The sequence below is a fragment of the Papaver somniferum genome, chromosome 3 (assembly GCF_003573695.1).
Source record: "Papaver somniferum cultivar HN1 chromosome 3, ASM357369v1, whole genome shotgun sequence".
In the NCBI taxonomy this organism is placed as follows: Eukaryota; Viridiplantae; Streptophyta; class Magnoliopsida; order Ranunculales; family Papaveraceae; genus Papaver; species Papaver somniferum.
In genome coordinates, this window is record NC_039360.1 from 167,775,760 (window position 1) to 167,794,555 (window position 18,796).

The 18,796-nt window shown below is 38.2% G+C and overlaps 2 protein-coding genes across 2 annotated transcripts; one reads left to right on the forward strand and one right to left on the reverse strand.

Annotated features, from left to right (window-relative positions):
- Positions 1 to 4,229: 4,229 nt before the first annotated feature.
- On the forward strand, positions 4,230 to 6,310 carry LOC113357960 (EEF1A lysine methyltransferase 4-like). The gene is made up of 9 exons (XM_026601448.1): positions 4,230 to 4,479; positions 4,736 to 4,849; positions 5,002 to 5,070; positions 5,210 to 5,229; positions 5,319 to 5,371; positions 5,476 to 5,506; positions 5,616 to 5,694; positions 5,791 to 5,930; positions 6,038 to 6,310. Exons 1-9 carry the CDS (start codon positions 4,305 to 4,307, stop codon positions 6,083 to 6,085), a joined length of 729 nt encoding a protein of 242 aa, XP_026457233.1. The 5' UTR covers positions 4,230 to 4,304; the 3' UTR covers positions 6,086 to 6,310.
- Positions 6,311 to 6,377: 67 nt separating this feature from the next.
- On the reverse strand, positions 6,378 to 16,932 carry LOC113357959 (kinesin-like protein KIN-12E). The gene is made up of 34 exons (XM_026601447.1): positions 16,377 to 16,932; positions 16,078 to 16,233; positions 15,875 to 15,958; positions 15,680 to 15,799; positions 15,457 to 15,570; positions 15,282 to 15,374; positions 15,044 to 15,204; positions 14,893 to 14,967; positions 14,679 to 14,766; positions 14,523 to 14,581; positions 14,349 to 14,412; positions 14,201 to 14,266; positions 13,936 to 14,103; positions 13,747 to 13,851; positions 13,410 to 13,645; positions 13,233 to 13,302; positions 13,071 to 13,133; positions 12,885 to 12,970; positions 12,675 to 12,741; positions 12,506 to 12,565; positions 11,085 to 12,380; positions 9,567 to 10,967; positions 9,384 to 9,491; positions 8,993 to 9,156; positions 8,799 to 8,886; positions 8,607 to 8,681; positions 8,086 to 8,322; positions 7,911 to 8,009; positions 7,748 to 7,822; positions 7,604 to 7,662; positions 7,290 to 7,401; positions 7,066 to 7,176; positions 6,826 to 6,981; positions 6,378 to 6,711 (listed from the first exon to the last, which is right to left on the reverse strand). Exons 1-34 carry the CDS (start codon positions 16,815 to 16,817, stop codon positions 6,688 to 6,690), a joined length of 6,381 nt encoding a protein of 2,126 aa, XP_026457232.1. The 5' UTR covers positions 16,818 to 16,932; the 3' UTR covers positions 6,378 to 6,687.
- Positions 16,933 to 18,796: the final 1,864 nt, after the last annotated feature.

Consider the following 18,796-nt stretch of genomic DNA (forward strand, 5'->3'; position numbering starts at 1 on the left):
ATGGGCATCAAGATTGACATGGAAAAAGACTTTGATAGGGTGAACTGGGAATTTCTCATCAAAATTATGTTTCAAATGGGCTTCAGCACACAATGGTGCAACTTAATACATCAATGCATATCCACCACCAGCCTTGCCATTTTGGTCAATGTTCTCCTGGAACTTTCTTCAACCCTTCTAGAGGTCTCAGACAAGGAGACCCCTTATCCCCATACCTATTTCTTTTCTGCATGGAAGCTCTATCAAGATATCTGGTTTTTGCAGAATCCAAAGATCTTATACATGGAACTAAAATATGCAATAATGCTCCAGCTATCAGCCATCTCCTCTTTGCTGATGATTGCATGGTATTCTGCAAATCCAATAAAGAGGAATGCATCAACTTAAAGAAAATTTTTCAAGATTTTAGTCAATCTTCTGGGAAACTGATAAACTTTGCTAAATCTGACATCTCCTTCAGCAAAAATACTGACCCTGCTATCGCTGATAGTACAAGCCAATCTCTGCAAGTCCAGAAAATCAATCCTAAGGACAAATATTTGGGGTCTTCTCTCTTCACCAACAGAAGCAAAGTACAAGCCTTCAAGCCTTGTGTGGAAAAGCTAAAGTTTAGACTTGCAGGTTGGAAATCCAATCTGTCAACTGCTGGAAAAGTTGTTATGATCTGAACTGTCACCTCTACTTACGGCATCTATCAAATGAACTGTTTCAAGATCCCAAAGGAAACCTGCAAAGAGATAAATGCTATTCAAAGGAATTTCTTCTGGAATAAAGACCCTGATAAACCTAAAGGTCTATTCTGCATAGCCTGGGATGTTGTCAACAAACCTAAAGAACTGGGAGGCCTAAGATTCAAGAATATGAAAATTTTCAACATAGAAATGATCACAAAGATTGCATGGAGACTAATTGCTGAACCACACTCTCTTTGGAGCTGCACTATGAAGGCATCACACTATCCTAACACTGAGGTCATCAGAATGAACATCAATCCTAAGTACAATGACTCATGGATCTGGAAAGGAATCCTGGAAGGAATAGCTCAAATTCAAAGCCCTTATATCTGGAAGATTGGAAAAGGTACCTGCATTCAAATCTGGGAAGACAGATGGATTAAAGACTACCCTTACATCCTCCAAAGAAACCCTAACTTTCCCTCAAAACTTACAACTGTCAATCAACTCATCAATACCAATGGTGACTGGGATGTGGATATGTAAGCTCTTTGGTTCACACAAGATGTTCAAAACCTCATTATCCTCACACATCATAACCCCAATAATGAAGATACTATAAGTTGGAGCCTAACTCATACAGGAAATTTCACTGTGAAATCTTTATGCGATAAACAAATCAATGATAAATATGTTAGTGATATTTTCAGAGCTCAATGAGGGGAAATTTGGAAGCTGGACACTACACCAGCTATTCAGCTATTCATTTGGAAATGTGTTCATGGAATTCTTCCAACTAATGCCAAGTCTGCTAGTATCCTGAGCTATATTGGTCCCATATGCTCCCTCTTCAACAATGATCAAGAAGACATTACTCATGTGCTCCTGGCTTGTCCTATTGCCTCCAGAGTTTGGGAAAAACTCTTTGGTCAATCACACCAACTCTTCACTGCATTCAATACCTTCCATGATTGGCTCAACAGCTGGCTCTGCTTGGAAAACCCAAACTCAAGCTGGAATGCTACGTTTTCTACCATTTGTTGGTTTATATGGAAAGCCAGATGTGACACAGTCTTCAGGAATTCAACTCCAACAGCTGAGCAAACTACTCTGGAGATCACTCAACACTTATGCACTACACTGATAATGCAGATGATCACCAGTTGAGAATTGAGAGATTGACCAGAAATCACAAGGAGAAATTTGGCATCACTATTAGCATGAAAATTATGGAAGTTAATAATATCACGATTTATGGTGATCCACAAACTTTCACTAACTTTGCTTTTGTTGCTCTGTCCTTCTGAGAGTTCAATACGTGGGAGCAAGAAACTTCAAGGACCCAGCAGTTGGACTCAGCAGAAAAGATAGAGTCAGCAGAAGAGCTCAACTAGTACTAGAATGGGGTATGGAGATGCGGAAGTCCAACATCCACTTTGCTGCAGAAGATGAAGAAACTCTCCAAGCTATAAAGAAACGATACCAAATGGAAGTTCAAGAACGATTTCATGGAAGTTACTCTCACAGCAATGGTGGTAAGTTTGAAGCTATTACTTTTGTGTTAAGGCAGGCTAATCAAGTTAACTCCTCAGCAAAATTATAACGTTGTTAGATTGGCACGCATTTCTAGTCAGTCTCCTATCCTAAATAATCTGAACTGGAAAGGTCCAAACCTTCTTATGTTTTTTTGATGCGTTACAGTCTATTCGAATCCCTACTACTATGGATAACCGTAATAACATTAATCAAGACTCAGGGACCTGTCATGGTGCTAGATATAGCCCACGTGGCCACCTTATGTATCTATGAGGTAGCAGCTCTTTCGAGCTTCTAACTCTGTTTTCTTATAAAAAAACAATAAAAAACAAAAACATGCCTCATGACTTCAAATCTGCACCATAGCCCACATAGCCCACACTTTGCCATAGATCTAAATTTGTTCCCGTGGTCTCACATCTGCGCGGTGATTCAAGATACTCCCTCTGTCCCACTATTAAGTGACTCAGTTCAAGTTTGCACAATTTTTAAGACAAGCAAGGGAAAACGTATTTTTAAACACTTTTTTACAATTCTACCCTTATGGATAATAAATAGTGAAATTTTGAAATGATTTATCTCTCAAACTACACCACGTATGTTCGCAAACTTCGTACCATTGAAAAGCATTTTAAAACACCTACATAACGAATATAAACATGACTATCAAATTATGCATATTTCTTATAATCAATTAAAAAGATAATTTTAAAAATATCTCCTTGCTTAGTGATAAATGTCACTTAATAGTGGGACAAAATCTATAAATAACTAGGTCACTTATCGGTGAGAATGAGGGAGTCTATTAAATATGCCATCACTCTACTTGATAATCATCTGTCGTCACTCTGCTAGATAATCCGAAATTTTCTATTGTTCAGATGTGACTTGTCAGCTAACTCGTTGAGAGACCGTTTTGCCGTCCCTACCCAAAGGAGTTATCGTCTGTCCAGCGACTCAAAAGTTATCTTGAGAGCAACCACAGTCACGGCCAAATTTGGGGACTAAACTCAAATTTGGTCTCAAAATATGCCGCAACGGAAGGGACCAAACCCAAATTTGATCGCCAAAATTAGGGTTTGAGACCAAATGTGGTCGTTAACCCAGACTAAACGAAATATAGTGGGACGGAAGTATTAATAGCGTATGAAAGCAGACGAGATTTTAGTGACCGTATGAAATCAGACGGAAGTATAATTAACGTATGAATCAGGCGCATCTATAAACTCCGCCTAACCAAACGCATGTAATACATACGCCCCAACACAGACGTAGTTATATTGTACGCCCCAATGGGACGTTGGTATATTTTACGTCCCAATGGGACGTTGCTTTAATGTACGCCCCAATGGGACGTTGGTATATTCACTCGTTTAGTGGGCTAATACGTTATTAGAAGAAGATTAGTGGGCTAATACGTTATTAGAAGAAGATTAGTGGCTAATATTTATGTAAATTCACTAATCAGGCGGTCATTAAAAGTGCGCCTGAATCAGGCGGTCATTAAAAGTGCGCCTGAAATCAGGCGATCATTAAAAGTGCGCCTGAATTAGACGGACATTAAAAGTGCACCTGAATCAGGCGCACATTAAAAATGCGCCTGATATCAGACGGTCATTAAAAGTGCGCCTGAATGAGGCGGACATTAAAAATGCGCCTGAATGAGACGGTCATTAAAAGCGCGCCTGAACTGGGACGGTCATTAAAAGTGCGCCTGAACTGGGGCGTTTGTTATACTTCCGCCTGACTAAAAATAGTCTTCCACGACTTTGGTTGCTCAGTGTAAAATGCCAATTTTTTTTAGCTTTTGGTCTGCTATTTGGCATTTGGTCGACTCCATGACTGTGGATGCTCTGAGGCGCACCAGCATCCCCTCAGGGCTCAAAATCTGTTCTTGGCTCAAATTCTCTCTTACGTATATTAAATTCGTTTTTTTTCTTTCTTTTTTATCCAGCAGTAACAAAACTCTCCACGTGTATGCTGTTACATTTTCCAATCATTTCTGTTTCCAATCATTTCCATTTTCCAATAACAAAACTGTAAAAACAAAAGAATCCAGTTTCCGGATACCAGACAGAGAAGAAAAGAAAGAAGATGACATTGGGGACGACGACACAAGCATACGGAGAACCATCATACTGGGACAATAGGTACACACAAGATCCAGGACCATTTGATTGGTACCAAAAATATCCAGCTTTATCTCCTCTTCTTCATCTCTATGTACCTCTACATAATCGTGTTCTTGTCATTGGATGTGGTAATGCAGGTTAGTCGTTGCTTAAGATTCATCATTTTAAGCCCCTAATTTACCAAACAATTTTGTGGGGTTTTGATTTTGTATTCAAAGTTCTGATTTTTATTCATTTTTAAGATAGATCCTTTCAGATGTGTGTTTAGAATGTTAGCTGTTTAGTAAAATTCATGTGAAAGTCACAATTGAATAGGATTTTAAGGATTCGTTGAATGGTTGTTGCGTTAGTGAATAACATGATTATGAATTTGGAAATATGGCTTTACCACAGCTATCAGTGAAGACATGGCCAATGATGGGTTTGAGGATATTGTAAACATCGATATTTCGTCGGTGGTGATTGAAGCTATGCAAACAAAGTATCAAGACATTCCTGCTCTCAAATGTATCCTACTCTATGTTATATGCTTAATTGCATTGGATGAATTGTAAATCATGTTGAATGAATTGCTAGAATCGGGCTTGTTGGGATCATTATTTTGGTGTCGTTAGCTTTGTTGAATGCTCTCAATTGTAGCTTTCCTGAACGATTGGTAGATATTCAAATGGATGTCCGAGATATGAGTGGTTTTGAATCAGGGTCTTTTGATGCTGTTCTTGATAAAGGTACTGCTTTTTCCCAATCCTTTTAGTACTTACTGTGCTTTTAGCTTGAGCTTGGCCTTCATTCTGAAGTTCCAGACCTGTATGCATAAAGATCTTATCTACTGTTAACTTCTGTTTGTTTTGTGTTTGATATCTTCAGGAACTCTGGACTCTATTATGGTGAGTATTTTACCTTTATATTTCATATAAGAAAGTTCATGTCTGCTTAGAGATGATTGCGGTTATTCACTACATACTTGTATCTTCAGTGTGGCCATAATTCGCAAGACAATGCGTCTAAAATGCTGGAGGAGGTCGGAAGGTACCTATTAAAAAACTTACAGAATTGATTTCGTTCAACGTTTTTAGTTTTTCCTTTTTTTTGATCCGGTCACCACATATCATATCAGTTAATGCCACTGTCAGGGTCCTCAAGGATAATGGAGTGTACATTCTGGTACGAAAACCTTGATCTTTGTTCTTTCGCTCTTTCACCCCCAAACAGATCTGGAGTATATTTGTCAGAAGTTTCATTTGTACATCCTGACTTGGTTCTATAAATGCAGATTACATACGGAGCTCCAGCTTATCGGCTACCAACGTTGAAAAAACTGTCCTTGTGGACAATAAAGTTACATGTTGTAGGTTAGTGAATTTAGTTTGCATTACATCGAAACAGTAGGATTCTGAAATGTGTAACCAAAATAGTATGCTAAATCTTGCTTGGTGCAATTGTTTTAGAGAAGCCCATGGCTGATGGAAACTCAGAGCAGATAAAATGGGAGTTAACAAATCCTGTATCCTTGGACGAGTCAGGTAGTTCAGTTGAGACAGCTCTCGGAAGGACTCCAGAAGTCCATTTTATTTATGTCTGTACCAAGGTACACCAGACTTCCCTCAACTGTCATTTCGTTTTCTTGGGCAGTTTGCCATGCCCAGTGTCAGGGTCTGATTCTAAAACAACTCAAGTTTGTGCTTGGCCTTTCAGGACGAGTCTTTACAATCTTCGAGTTCGAAGCAGGAGATCGAGTTTTGAAGGAAAAAGTAATAAGGAGATTACCTCCAAAGTTTTGTGTGAAACTTATATATCATGTTTCTTGGATTCAGATTTATCAGTAAATAAGGGGTCACTGTCATATCTCAGTTCAGTAAACCTTTTGTAGATAGGAACTATTCACTGTTCAGGGCAATAAGAATAAATCAGTAATTTGTAAAACAACAATTCCATGTAAATTTGAATCGGAAACAAATTGATTACCAAGTTAACCTTTATTGAAACAAAAGTTGCCATCTTCAGCACAAAGAATAGTTGTTGGGCACTCACAAGTCACAACCAAAATCCAGCAGCAATACAACATTTTGCAAAAAATCATAAATAGTGGTACTAAACTAGTATACACAAAATATTGCTATAACTATTGCTATAATTATGCCTACAAGTTGCTAGGCGTGATTTTCTTTTTTACAATTGAAACTCTTGTTGGAGAACCCTCTCTTCAAAAGGCCAACAGCTGAAAGACCATTCACTGAGTAAACGTGTGCTCCGAACTTCAAAAAATATGAACAATAATTAAGGTTTTATTGTTTGCTTGGGCTAATTGTTTTCAGGAAGATGTTGTCTTTCAAGGTTTGCTTGGGCTAATTGTAATCATCTTCGTGTTCCTGTCACATTAAATACTGGTTAGTTATGTTCTCATTACTGACAAACTTCTGTCATAATGTTGTGTTTTCGTTACTGAAGCTTGTATGGCATTTTATTTTACATTTTTTTTTTACCTGTCTTCTGTTTCTGTGTCTTTCCTCATCGTATTGATGTCGGCTAGAAGGTTTCTGGTAATAATTAAGGTCATTGTTGACATCAGATAAGAGCTTATCTGAATGCCCTACCCTCCTGCTAAACTCCGCATTACCATCCCTTGAGAAGCAGTTTTCCTGTCAGACCAAAGAAAAGTTAGTAGTAGATAACGGGTGACACAACTAGCGTAGTTGAGTAAACAACCAAAATCTACAGTATACCTTCCCCTTCATCTTCTGTTGAGCCCTTTGTTGGGAATTCTGTGACTCGAACTGCTTCTTCATCATTTCGTCCAAGTCCATCACCTTTCTCTTTAATTTGTTTTTGTCCATCTAGTCAACAGGTAGGATTGTTAGGAATGTTAAGTATAATTTGGATTGAACCAAGGGTCTACAAAACATGTTACAAGTTTGATCCGACTATTCGGATTTTAGATGGTGTGCACCTTTAACATTTCATTTTGTGCTTTGAGCATGTGATCTCGTTCTCTTAATTGCTCAACTTTGAGCTGCGTAGATAATATATCTGCTTCCTTTTGATTTATTTCATTGATGTAGCTGCATATCAGAGGAAGCCGCATTTAGATATAAACAAGAACGTAAGAGTCATTCTTTTTTTTTTTTTTTTTGGTAACAAGAACGTATGAGTCATTCGTATTCCTATCATCTATATCTCTGGAAGTTTGAGAGTAAACGATGACAAAGAGAAACCAAACCTCAGTACACTAAGTTTCAAGAATGAAAAGAGAACACGTCTCACCTTTGTCTTTCCTCCAACAAATCATTTATCTGCTTCCTCAAATTCATAACTTCTTGCTCCTATCAACAAAAACCAAATTAAAACAAATTCATAAGTTTTCGACATAAATAGATAAAACTGTATCAGCATTTTATATGACATTACCTTTGCAATGGACTCTTCTGTTTGTTTCTGAGCTTGTTCCACCAACTTCTGAACCTCATGCTGGTCTATCAAGTTCTGGATTCCAGTAAAGAAGATAAAAAACTTAGAACACTGAGAAAAGTAACTCTCTAGACGGCAACATCAAATGCTTTTCTAAACTTACTGCGTAGTTGGTGAGGTCCAGTTTGACAGCAAGTAAATCTCTAATCACATCGTGTGTCATGCTTTCAGCTGCTGCAAGTCTAGCATTTACCACGCATACCTGAGATGCAAACAGATCAGCTAAATTTTTTTGCAACATATAGGAAGAGCTTTAGTACTAAGCAGGCGGTTCTTACTTCTTTTTGTTGTTTGGACGACAATGCCTGCAGCTCTTCTATCTGAAGTCTGGCCATTGATAACTCTTGATCTTTCTCTATGCTCACATGGTGAACCAAACCCTGGATGCATCTAAAAGGTGAGCTAGATCCTCTTGGCCTTGTTGATTTCTCTGTTTTTTCTGATGGTAATGCCACAGAAGTGGAGGCTGATGAGTCTTTCTTCACTTCACGAACCATGGACTCCAACTCGTTGTACTGTTTCAAGCAAAAGGGATTATTTATCTTAAGTAATGAAGGGAAACAGTGCTTGGGTCGACAAGATGAACATGAAAGTCACCCTAATTGCTTGCATATCTGGCAATCTTGCAGAAAAGTGAGGGATTGCTTGTGCGTTGAACAGGACCCATAATTTGCTTCTGCTAGTGTCAATTTATTCGATTGACTGTTTTCAGTTTTTTTAGTTGAAACTTGAATAAGTTCAGAAGTTGCTACAGTGATAAAAATTAGAACTATTACTGCTCAAAGGTATGTTAATGTACCTTTTGGTGGTACAGGGACGCCTGAGCATCTGCGTGCAATACCAGTTCGGAGATGTAGTCTCTGCACTCTTTGATCTTCAAACCATGGAAAACATTATGCGATCAGCATAGTATTGGCAGGAAAATACAATAATTACATACATAAGACATACAGATCAACCAAAAATAACTCTTGGGAAGCAAGGAGTTCACCTCTTTAGCCTGTTCTGCTCTTTTCTTTTCCAGAATTCTTATCTGGTCTCTATACTCATGAGGCTGCAGAGTTTGATCATCCAGGTGCCTGCCAGTGTATTTCCAGTATTTTAGAAATGAAAAGATGACAGAAACAATAAAAGTAGTGCTTAGAGAGAGTAGAGTTTTAAGAATTATAACTCAACGGTTCCAACCTTGATATCTGATGTTCCATTTGCCGTTCATCGTCTGAATATTCAGATGCCATATTTTGTTTAGTGTTCTCAATAGTCAATGTTCTATGTAGCGAACCTTGGACTTCCTGTTGCAAATCATCTCTCAGTCGGTATCTCTCTACCTCCTCGCCCATCTCATGCACCTGAAAAGAAACATGGTATTTACTATTTAGTAGTTGAGGACAAAGGGGGTAGATATGCATTGGGAGTTTCTAGACACCTGCATATATGGTAGTTCTAAAGTTTCACACTTGCGCAGGTCTTTTGACATTTTATTACTTTCCAGTTTTTCTAAAACGAAGAAGCCAGGTTTACAGACAACATCAAAGAAACAAAATGCCGTACTTAAAATAAAGGTAGAAGAAATTACCTTCTGATCCATCACATTTATGGTATATTCAAGCTCCTCGACAGAACGTTCAAGAATTTTAACCTCTTCCTCCTTTTGTTCAGCATATAATTTACTTGCTTCTGATTCCTACAACAGTGTAAATTTGGGTTGTTCAGCAATAATTTGAAGCATATATCTAGAGACAAGCATATATGTACACACCTGCCGAGCTTCAACAGCAACAGCCTCATTCTCATCTGCAAGTGCATTTGCCATCTCAAGCTTATCATTCAGGGAGATGACCTCTTCACGGAGATTATCCCTCTCGTCAGAGACTGCTCTTAGTTCATCCTCAATATCCTCAATTGAAGCCAGAATCTTTTCCTCCACTTTAAAAGCCATGCGTAGGATCTCTTCCTCCAAATTTTTGATGATTTCTTTTTTTTCTTCCAGTTGTCCTTCTACATCATCTTTTGTAGTAAAAAGATCGTCTACAAGAGATTTCAGTTCAGAATTTTGGCTCATCAAATCATCTTGTACCTCTTCAACTTGCTCAAATTTGGAATTTGTCATAATTAATGCAGCTTCAGTTTCGGCCAGTTGTTCTTCGAGTTTTTTATTTTGAGCCAAGATGTTGTCGAGCTGAGTTGTTTTCACAGCTAGTTCTTCTTGAATTCCTGCTAGAGTTGCAAACATTTGTTCAGTCTCATCTTTAATATCCTTGGAATTGGAGGTAGATTCCTGCAACAGACTGAGATCAAAGAGCAAGCCTTTCAAAAGAATGTCTTTTCGAGCAATTTCTTGTTTTAGCAAATCATTCTCAGTTGTCAGATTATCTTGTGTTAGTCCCAGTTTTTCTTCCTTGGATTTTTCCATTTCTCCCAAGGAACATCTGAGGTCCATATTGTCTCCTGGATTAGATACTTCACAAAGAGCTTCAAAACTTTGATCTGCTTCCTTTATTCCATTTGGACCATTGAAACATGTAGTTTTCTCCACGAAGCCTCTTTCCTGGACATCGTATGATATGGAATTGCAACCTTTCTCTCCAGGCTGGAGATTGGGAGCTTCTGAACTAAGGCTCGAGATTTTTTCTAACGATCCTCTTATGTGACACTGGTACATTACAAATAAAGAAAATCCTTTCTCCATTATGTCGGACCAAATATCTTCCAGCGATGATCTTGAGTTGCAAACACAGTCCAGTAGGTCATTTCCTAAAGAAGAAATATCAGAATATACTAAGTTGAACTTCTCCTCTACATCTTTTTGCATTTCGACAACAAAATTTTCCAACGAAGAGACTGAGTTTGTTATTTCTATTAAACTTGAATGGAATTGGCCCTCCAATGATTCATATTCTCCTTGTTGTAGACAAACAGTAGCTGTGAGCCGCCGTACTTCTTCAATCAAGCTGGCTCGCTCTTTCTTCAGTCTCTTTCCTGCTTGCTTCCACCTATCAGTCATGAGTTTAGCATTTTCATTTGCTTCCAGCAATGTGTTTAACATAGTATCAGCTTCTTGCATTGTTGCCTGAGCCTCCTCTAGTTTAACAAAGAAGTCTGTAGCTGCATTAATCTTCTCACCAGCTACCAATATAGCACTGCTGAGATTGAAGTGCATCTAATGAAGGGACATCAAAAGACAATAATAGTAACTAATTAGTAATTATCAAAAAGGAGAACCATTATTAAGGTCAATGGTATGGTGTACTGCCATATATTTTTATTGAACTAGTACCTCTCTTGTGTCCCTGCATCCTTCTTCAGATTCCTTAATAGCTTCTATGATCTGGATATTTTCTTCAGCTCTAATCTCGGAGAGCCTGTTTTTATCCTGCTCAACAGAAATAGGCAACTTTAACTCAGGATCTTCCTTCTCGGCAACTTCTACACATTCAGCTCTCCGAAAATCAGACAGCCTCTTCACAATAACAAATGCAGCAGCAGCACGTTTTTCTGCATCGATAATCTCATCCTCCTTTACTTGAAGTGCACTTCCGAGATCCTGTATCATGTGAATCTTCTCTCTCAATTGTGAACGTAACAAAATTGTTTCTCTATCCTTTTCATCCTTTTCTAGCTGTTGAACATCAGTTATAGCCAGTGTTGCTCCCTTCAAGGAGCTCAATTTCAACTCCATATCCAAACCCATTTTCAGTGCATCTTCTAGGTTCTTCCGTAGTTGTTCGATTGTCTTTTCCTTTTCCAAAAAACTTTTGGCAGCCATCTCAACATGTTCACTAATCCAAACTTCACTCTCAGGAAAATAATTTGCAATTACCCGCACCTGATCAGAAGCATCCTCAAGGGATCTACAACCATCTGTAATGAAAGCTGTTAGTTCTAAGGTCGCTTTCTCCCATTCCTCAGTCAATACTTTCATTTCATCTTCTCTGGTAGAAAGACTGTTTCTCAGTCTCATATTTTCTTCTGTAGTAAGACATAATTTGTCCTGGAGTTCCTGTTGTAGTGTGGTGAGGTTGTCTTGTAAGTCAAGAATTGCTTTTGCTGTCTCCACTTCAACCTGCTGACGGATTTCTTCGAATTCATTCTCTTGGTGTTGCTTTGATTCATGGTCATCTTGATACCGCCTAATTAGTAGTCTGGCCTCCTCAAGGTCCCTGTTCACTCTGTCCAGCTTACACTGTAAAACTGAACCTGCAACATTGTCTTCTGTAGCCAAGGTACGATTAAGTTGAGCTGGATTCTTAATTAGTTGGTCCCCCTCTGAAGGTTCACATGGATTTTCATGCTGAAGCTTAGTTTGCGTGTGTCCAAATTCTCCATTTCTCAGTAATTCTAAGTATTCTGAATTCTCCTTCTGTAGAATATCCAGCTCTTCAATTAAGCGTACCTGCTCAGATTCCATCGCTTCAATCAGGTACCTTGCTTCCATCAGATCATTCTCGGTTTCACTAAGCTGAAGAGCTAAAGTACTATCCATCTTCAGCTCATGTTTTCTCAGAACCTCATCATCCTCTCGAGCATAGGACCTAGTCTCATCCAAATCTGTTCTGGCGGATACAATCTCAACCTGTTTAAATGATACAAATCAGCAAAAAAAAAACTCAATAAATGCCACTCAACAAAAAATGCATGATATCAAATACTTAAGAAAGCCAGGGAAAAACTATCTCCCCAAAACAACTGAAGTCTTACAGATGATTGCTGTTCTGTCTGTTTAATTGTCTCAGCTTCCTTGGATATGGAATCAGCTACCTGCAATAGGTGCAAGTGGTAAAAGAACACAATTAAAACCGAAACGTGCACAACAAATAAAATGACCTTAAACAGTTGTATTATCTAGTAGTTCACGAATCAGCCTTACAGAATCAAAGGGATCTTCGCTATGGTTCAGATACTTGTTGAGATCCCTCTGCAATTCATCAACTTCCCTGTGAACAAATTCACAAGCAACAAAACAAATTAGCGAGATAAGTAAGACTCCTTGCTAGTTTGTCATGCCAGGATCATGTTTTAAAAGAACTCCTGGTACTTATTTAATGGATTCAAAGCAGCAGTAATGAATGTCAATTACCTATTCAAGCTATCATTGATTTTCAAACATGCATTTAAATTTCTCTTGCAATCTTCCAACTCCCTTTTGGATTGACTGCCATGTTCCTGTGTAATGTAAAATCTAAAGGTAAGGTATATATTGGATGATAAGAAACACACAAATGCGTGGTACGCAATAGTTAATATTGCATGCTTTAACTAAGACCTTAATCTTTGCTCCTGAAGATATTTCCTGCTGCTGGTAATGCCCCGCCAAGGTTTCCATGAGCTGCAAAGATGAGAAACACAGTTTCAGTCTTTCAGATCATATTGAGTAGCAGTTGGAATGGAAACTAAGAAAGAAAAAGAAAAAGCTCAGTGCGCAAACCTGATCACGCAGTTCGGAAATTTCACTAAATAGAGTTTCTCTCTCCCCTCCTTCATAGAAATCTTCGTACCTACAATGTGAATAATTTATAGAAATTATCGCTCATACTCTACAGTGGACTTGGTAGAAGAAACACAATTTTATCCATTTATTAGAAAAAATGTTTGTGAGAGCTACATTCTGAGCCGTTCAAGGAGTCTGATGTTTTCCAATGCGAATCGAGTTAATTCTGGATTTCTATCAATTCTTGCTTGAAGCAACTGAATCTCTTCGTATAATGCGGCATTTTCCTCCTTGAGAAAATCATCGGCAGTCACTAATCCATCTGCAAGCGACTCCATCTTTTTAATCTTCTCCTCACGAAACCTTAGAATCATTTTAGTACGCTGAGCATCCTCGTCTCGCTGGTGCGCCTACAATTAGTGGTGGTATTGTTAGCTATATATATAATAAAGCATGAGCACAAACCACAGCTAGTCCGCAGATTCCCATACGGTGGGATAAGGAGGCATACCAAGCGATTCATGTGTTCGATTTCAGCTTCTAATCTGCTAACTGCAGCTTCAGCCATTTTTTCTCTCCTCAGGGCACCAGTTAAAGTTGTTTCAATGCATTTCATCTAATACAGGAAATCACACACTGTCACATGCTTGACTTTATCATTTAAATATTAAGAAAGTGGTAATATGACTGGGAAGGGTACCTTCTTTTTTGTAATGCTTATACTATTCTGGAAATTAGGAATTCTTTTATTCGGAGTGGAATAGTTTGTTTCATGAACATCATCACCCAACTGAAAGTGCTCAGAATCTGGCATGCAAAGTGATAGATCCCTTGATGGTTTTTGATGATTGAGCACAAACAACTGATCCTGCTTGGTAAAAACATTGACAAATTCACCAATTGATCAGTTCTACTGGTGCTTGTCTGTGTGGTGGGATTAACACGTAATATGAAACAATATGTACCTTTAACTGTTGTATTTGTCGCTGCAATGCCAACACATCACCTGAAGCATCTTCATTTACCTTAGCCTAGAGAAAGGATAGAAATGTATAAGTATTTACTCCCATGGTTAACAGGGTAGTTTGCATATGAAATATATATTACACTCACATTGTTCTGAATAAGTTTGGCACGTTGAGCAAATTTTAGAGTGCTTAGCGTTTCATTTGCAGAGCTGCAAGAATGCATAAAAGATATTTCAAATACAGAACTGGAACATACTTAGCAGTCAGGTGCCTCACAGATATTTGAAATGAAATGCATCCCAAGGATAGAGGTAAAAACCAAGTAGATGGACTGATATTGGCGATTATTGTTGTTTTTGAATTTCCACCAAGAGAATCCTGCCCACAAAAGTTCAAATATCATAATCTGCAGTTAAGGATTTGAGACCCTTGATAGATACAATAGAAGCTATCTTCATAGGGCTTAAGGATGTACCTGAAGCAGAAATGTAAGTCTAGAATCACGGTATGGGACATGTCTATGTTTCCCATGCGCTAGATCTACTAAAGTCATGATCACCAGACTGCAAATTTTCAGCAGGAGAACAAAAACAAAAAATATTCAGATGGACTCCCAAACAAGACTCAGCTATATTTAACTGAGCACACAATCAAGCAATGAATAAGAAACAAGCAGTAAAATAAATTACCCTAGAGTTGAAAGTGATTTGTTGATGTTTGCAGCTTCTTTTAAGCGCTCTCCTTCAGCACCAGAGCTTTTCTGCCTAAAAATGTAAATGTAGACGAATGTCAGAACAAGCCTAAGATAACACATGACCAGTCTTTGAATTCAAAAATTACCTCTCTGAACCAGCAAGATCTACAAGGTTTAACCTCCCAAATCTTAGGTGAGTTGTGGAATCCATTTCCCATCGGCTCTCAATGACACAGGTAAAAACACTATGGGAGCGACTGCTCTCGCTGTTCATGTTTGTTGCAGCCATTTTTCTATTGGCAGCACCCTGGAGAGACACAATTTTGGGAGTTATAATAGCTGGTATATCTAATCAGAAATGGTAAATGTGCAACTAACATTCACCTGTAATAAAAGCTCGACAACATCCTTAACGGTGGTAACTTCATGTTCGGTAAGATTTTCAACATATACGCCTTTTCTTATATCTTCTCTAAGCTACAGTAAGTATTAAGGTATATCAGAAATGACCAAAAGGATCAAAAATGAACTGAGAAATCGCAAGAAACGCTTTAATTACATGAAGATTAGTTGATGAGGGTTCCAAGAGATCAGTTATTTGCTCATTGTAAATCTCAAGGAAGGAACACTTGCAGCTGTACTTTAGATTTTCTTTGCGACGGTTCTCCTCTTCCTGAGAAACATGAAGTACTTGAGGTAAATTGAAGGAAAAATGGAAAATGCAGAGAATATATAAGAAAGCAATTATCTCAAGTCACCAGAGTTTCATTGTGATATCTTACATCTCGAATCCTCATAAACAAATGTTCAAAAATACGAGGAGTCATTCCACAGTCTTCATTAAGATATCTATCCATTTCATGTATCTCTCCCATCATAGTATATGTCTTACCACTTCCCGTCTGCAAGAACACATCAAAATGTCATCATCCATTTTCACAATCCCCCAAACTACCTCAATAACTGTACCAACGTACCTGACCGTAAGCAAACATACAACTATTATACCCAGACATACAATTCTCTACCATGGGCAATCCAGCAACCATGAATAGCTTCTCCTACAACACATATCAAACATCCGTCGGTCACTAACATACTCCGAATTCTCAAATGCAAAACAGCAACAACAACAACAAAAAAAAACCAATAATTTGTTACAATTTGGTCATGTGTGCACCTGCGATATCGTCTCACACGCAACATGATCAAAAGTAAACCTAGTTTCAGGATTCCCAAGCCATGTTAGGGTATGCGCACTGTCCTGTCTCAAACATCTGAAATTCCCTTGAGTAACCTTCTCTGCGTTACTAATCGGTCTAATTCTTATCAAAACCTACAATAAACCATCGAAATACACAAATTAAAATACTAATCATTTGAATTCAAGAAAGAAATAACAATACATACCTCTACAATACGATCTAAAGGCATAATCAGTACTAATCGTTCGGATTCTAAAGATATAACAACACATACCTGAACATTATGATCCATCCAGAAAGATGGATCTTCAACAAGCTCAAAATGTTGAACATCCACTGGCAATATCTCAGGCGGCACAACTGAAACCCTTCTACAAACTTTAGGATGACTCCCTCCTCCTCCTCTGGCTCCAACATCACCACCGCGATGAGGTTTAACGCATCCTGTCACAGAAACACTCTTAGGAAGACTCCTATAAGGAGTACTTTGAGCTGAATTTGGTTCAGAATATGGTAATTTCCCTTTACCACCACCGCCTCCACCACCACTAGCTCTTGGAGTTCCATTATTATTACTGGTAGTAGTACTCCAAGATCTGTTATCCGACAATGGATCTCTCAACGGAGGTAGTAGAATTGAATTACTACTGCTTTCAAAATCATTCTCGTTTCCTTCTAATTGATTCGTATTCCTTCGAAGAAATCGAAACGACATTCCGACGATGATTGAATTAACTTAAAATTAAAACTAAGAAGAAGAAGAAATTCTCAATCTGAAAGAAACCCTAATTTCCATGAATTTTGTATGAAGAAATTTCTGAGATTTGGGAGAAAATAGAGAGAGTGAAGAAGAGCTTAAGCCCCGCTCAATCCAGATTTTGAAAACTATAACGGTTCAGTGATTACGCCTTTTGACACTGTAAAGTAATGTCTAGATTGACAGTACAGGGATCATATTTTCACCTGCTCTGAGCAAACGGATAGTGATGTGAGTGAAGTTGGACTTACATAAAAAATGGGTGTACGATACGACATCTCATCTGATTGGTTTGTTATGTAATGGATGTAACGTACACTTACATTTGAAAAGTAGGTAAAGGAGTAGATGAGAGGAGAAACTGAGATGTTTGAAAATGGGATGATTTAGGACTCAGTTATCATTAATTAATGTCTGTCTAACGGAAACATTAATCATTTGTTTTTGAATATAGAAAGATTCGAATTCAAATTCTCCAAGACCCCACTTGATGGGGGATGGTGCATGGACGCTCTCTTGGACGGGAACGGTCCATTTGACTCGTACGGAAGGGAGCTGGGGTTTACCCTCTTTTATGTGTTAAACCCTCTTTTATCTGTTCTTTTGCTAATACTTGAATGATAAATGAATTGGTGAGTCCCTTCCTTTGCTTTGGGTGCTCTTTTGATGCAGTTATTTCGTTAGGAAATTGGGAAAAAGGCGAGAAGTCGTTGTTGTTTCTTTTTTTTTAACGGATAGAAATTACAAAAACAAAAATTACCTAGCGAGATTGGGGTATACACAGATTAATTGGGGTATATCCAGATTTATATGGACATAGTGCCCTTACTAGGGGAGGCCAAATATGGGAGAAGTTACAATACTACCCTTACCTTTTATAATTCTAATTACCCTGAATCAGTTTTTTTTATACCATTTCATCTTCTTCTCTTCTTTTTCTCCTCCACCTCTACCTTACCGGCTCTTCCTCCTCCATCATTGAAAACTCGTCGATTAATTCGTCGTAATCGTCAATTCGAAAATTCCGATTAATCTTCCAACATGGAGCCACCATGGCCTTCGTATGAAAGGAACAAATCGAAAACCCAATGAGCATAACCTTGGAATTGCAAATTTAGTTCAAAGAAAACTGAAGAAAAAAACCGTCGAAGAAGAAGAGATCAACGCCGCTTAAACCGAAGAAATGACGCTATTAAGAAAGTACGGGCCTACTTAAACTCACTCCAGTACTTCAATCTCATATTTGCATGTAAAATTAGGTCAGAAAAATCGAAATTGTGAATCGGCAGTTATTCAGACGGTAAGGTGTTTGTTCCACGACCTTGCCGACTTTTCATATTTAGGGTTGGCCGGCAAGCTATTAGATTGAAGATCTTGCCGGCTAATGAGTAACTGTAACTGATTTTTACAGAGTCGGCAAGTTATTCAACCAAATACCTTGCCGACGATTTTTTTTCAATAGCCGGGTTGTTATAATTGTTTACCATGTCGGCAGATTGTTTTGAAAATAGTGGTTCCTGATGCCTAATGCCGGAATGGTATTTGGATAAAACCATGTCGGTTGTTTGTTAGCCGGCATGCATGTTTTAGTCGACCCTTCCGACTGTTGAAGTAAATAGGAATTAACATTTGTGTAATTTACTTTAAATTATAATAACAACAATTATAATTGCGGAAAATAAAAGTAAATGACACAGCAAGATTTTGTTAACGAGGAAACCGCAAATGCAGAAAAACCCCGGGACCTTGTTCAGAATTGAATACTCTCAGGATTAAGCCGCTATACAAAATCAAACCAACTTCGTATAGTTGAGACCAAGCAACTAAACCTATAGTTCACCTAGTTCCGTCTGTATTCCCACGCCTCCAACTTATGAATAAGTCACGTACTTGGAACAATTCCTTTGGTTCGTATTCTGAACAGTAAAGGAACAACA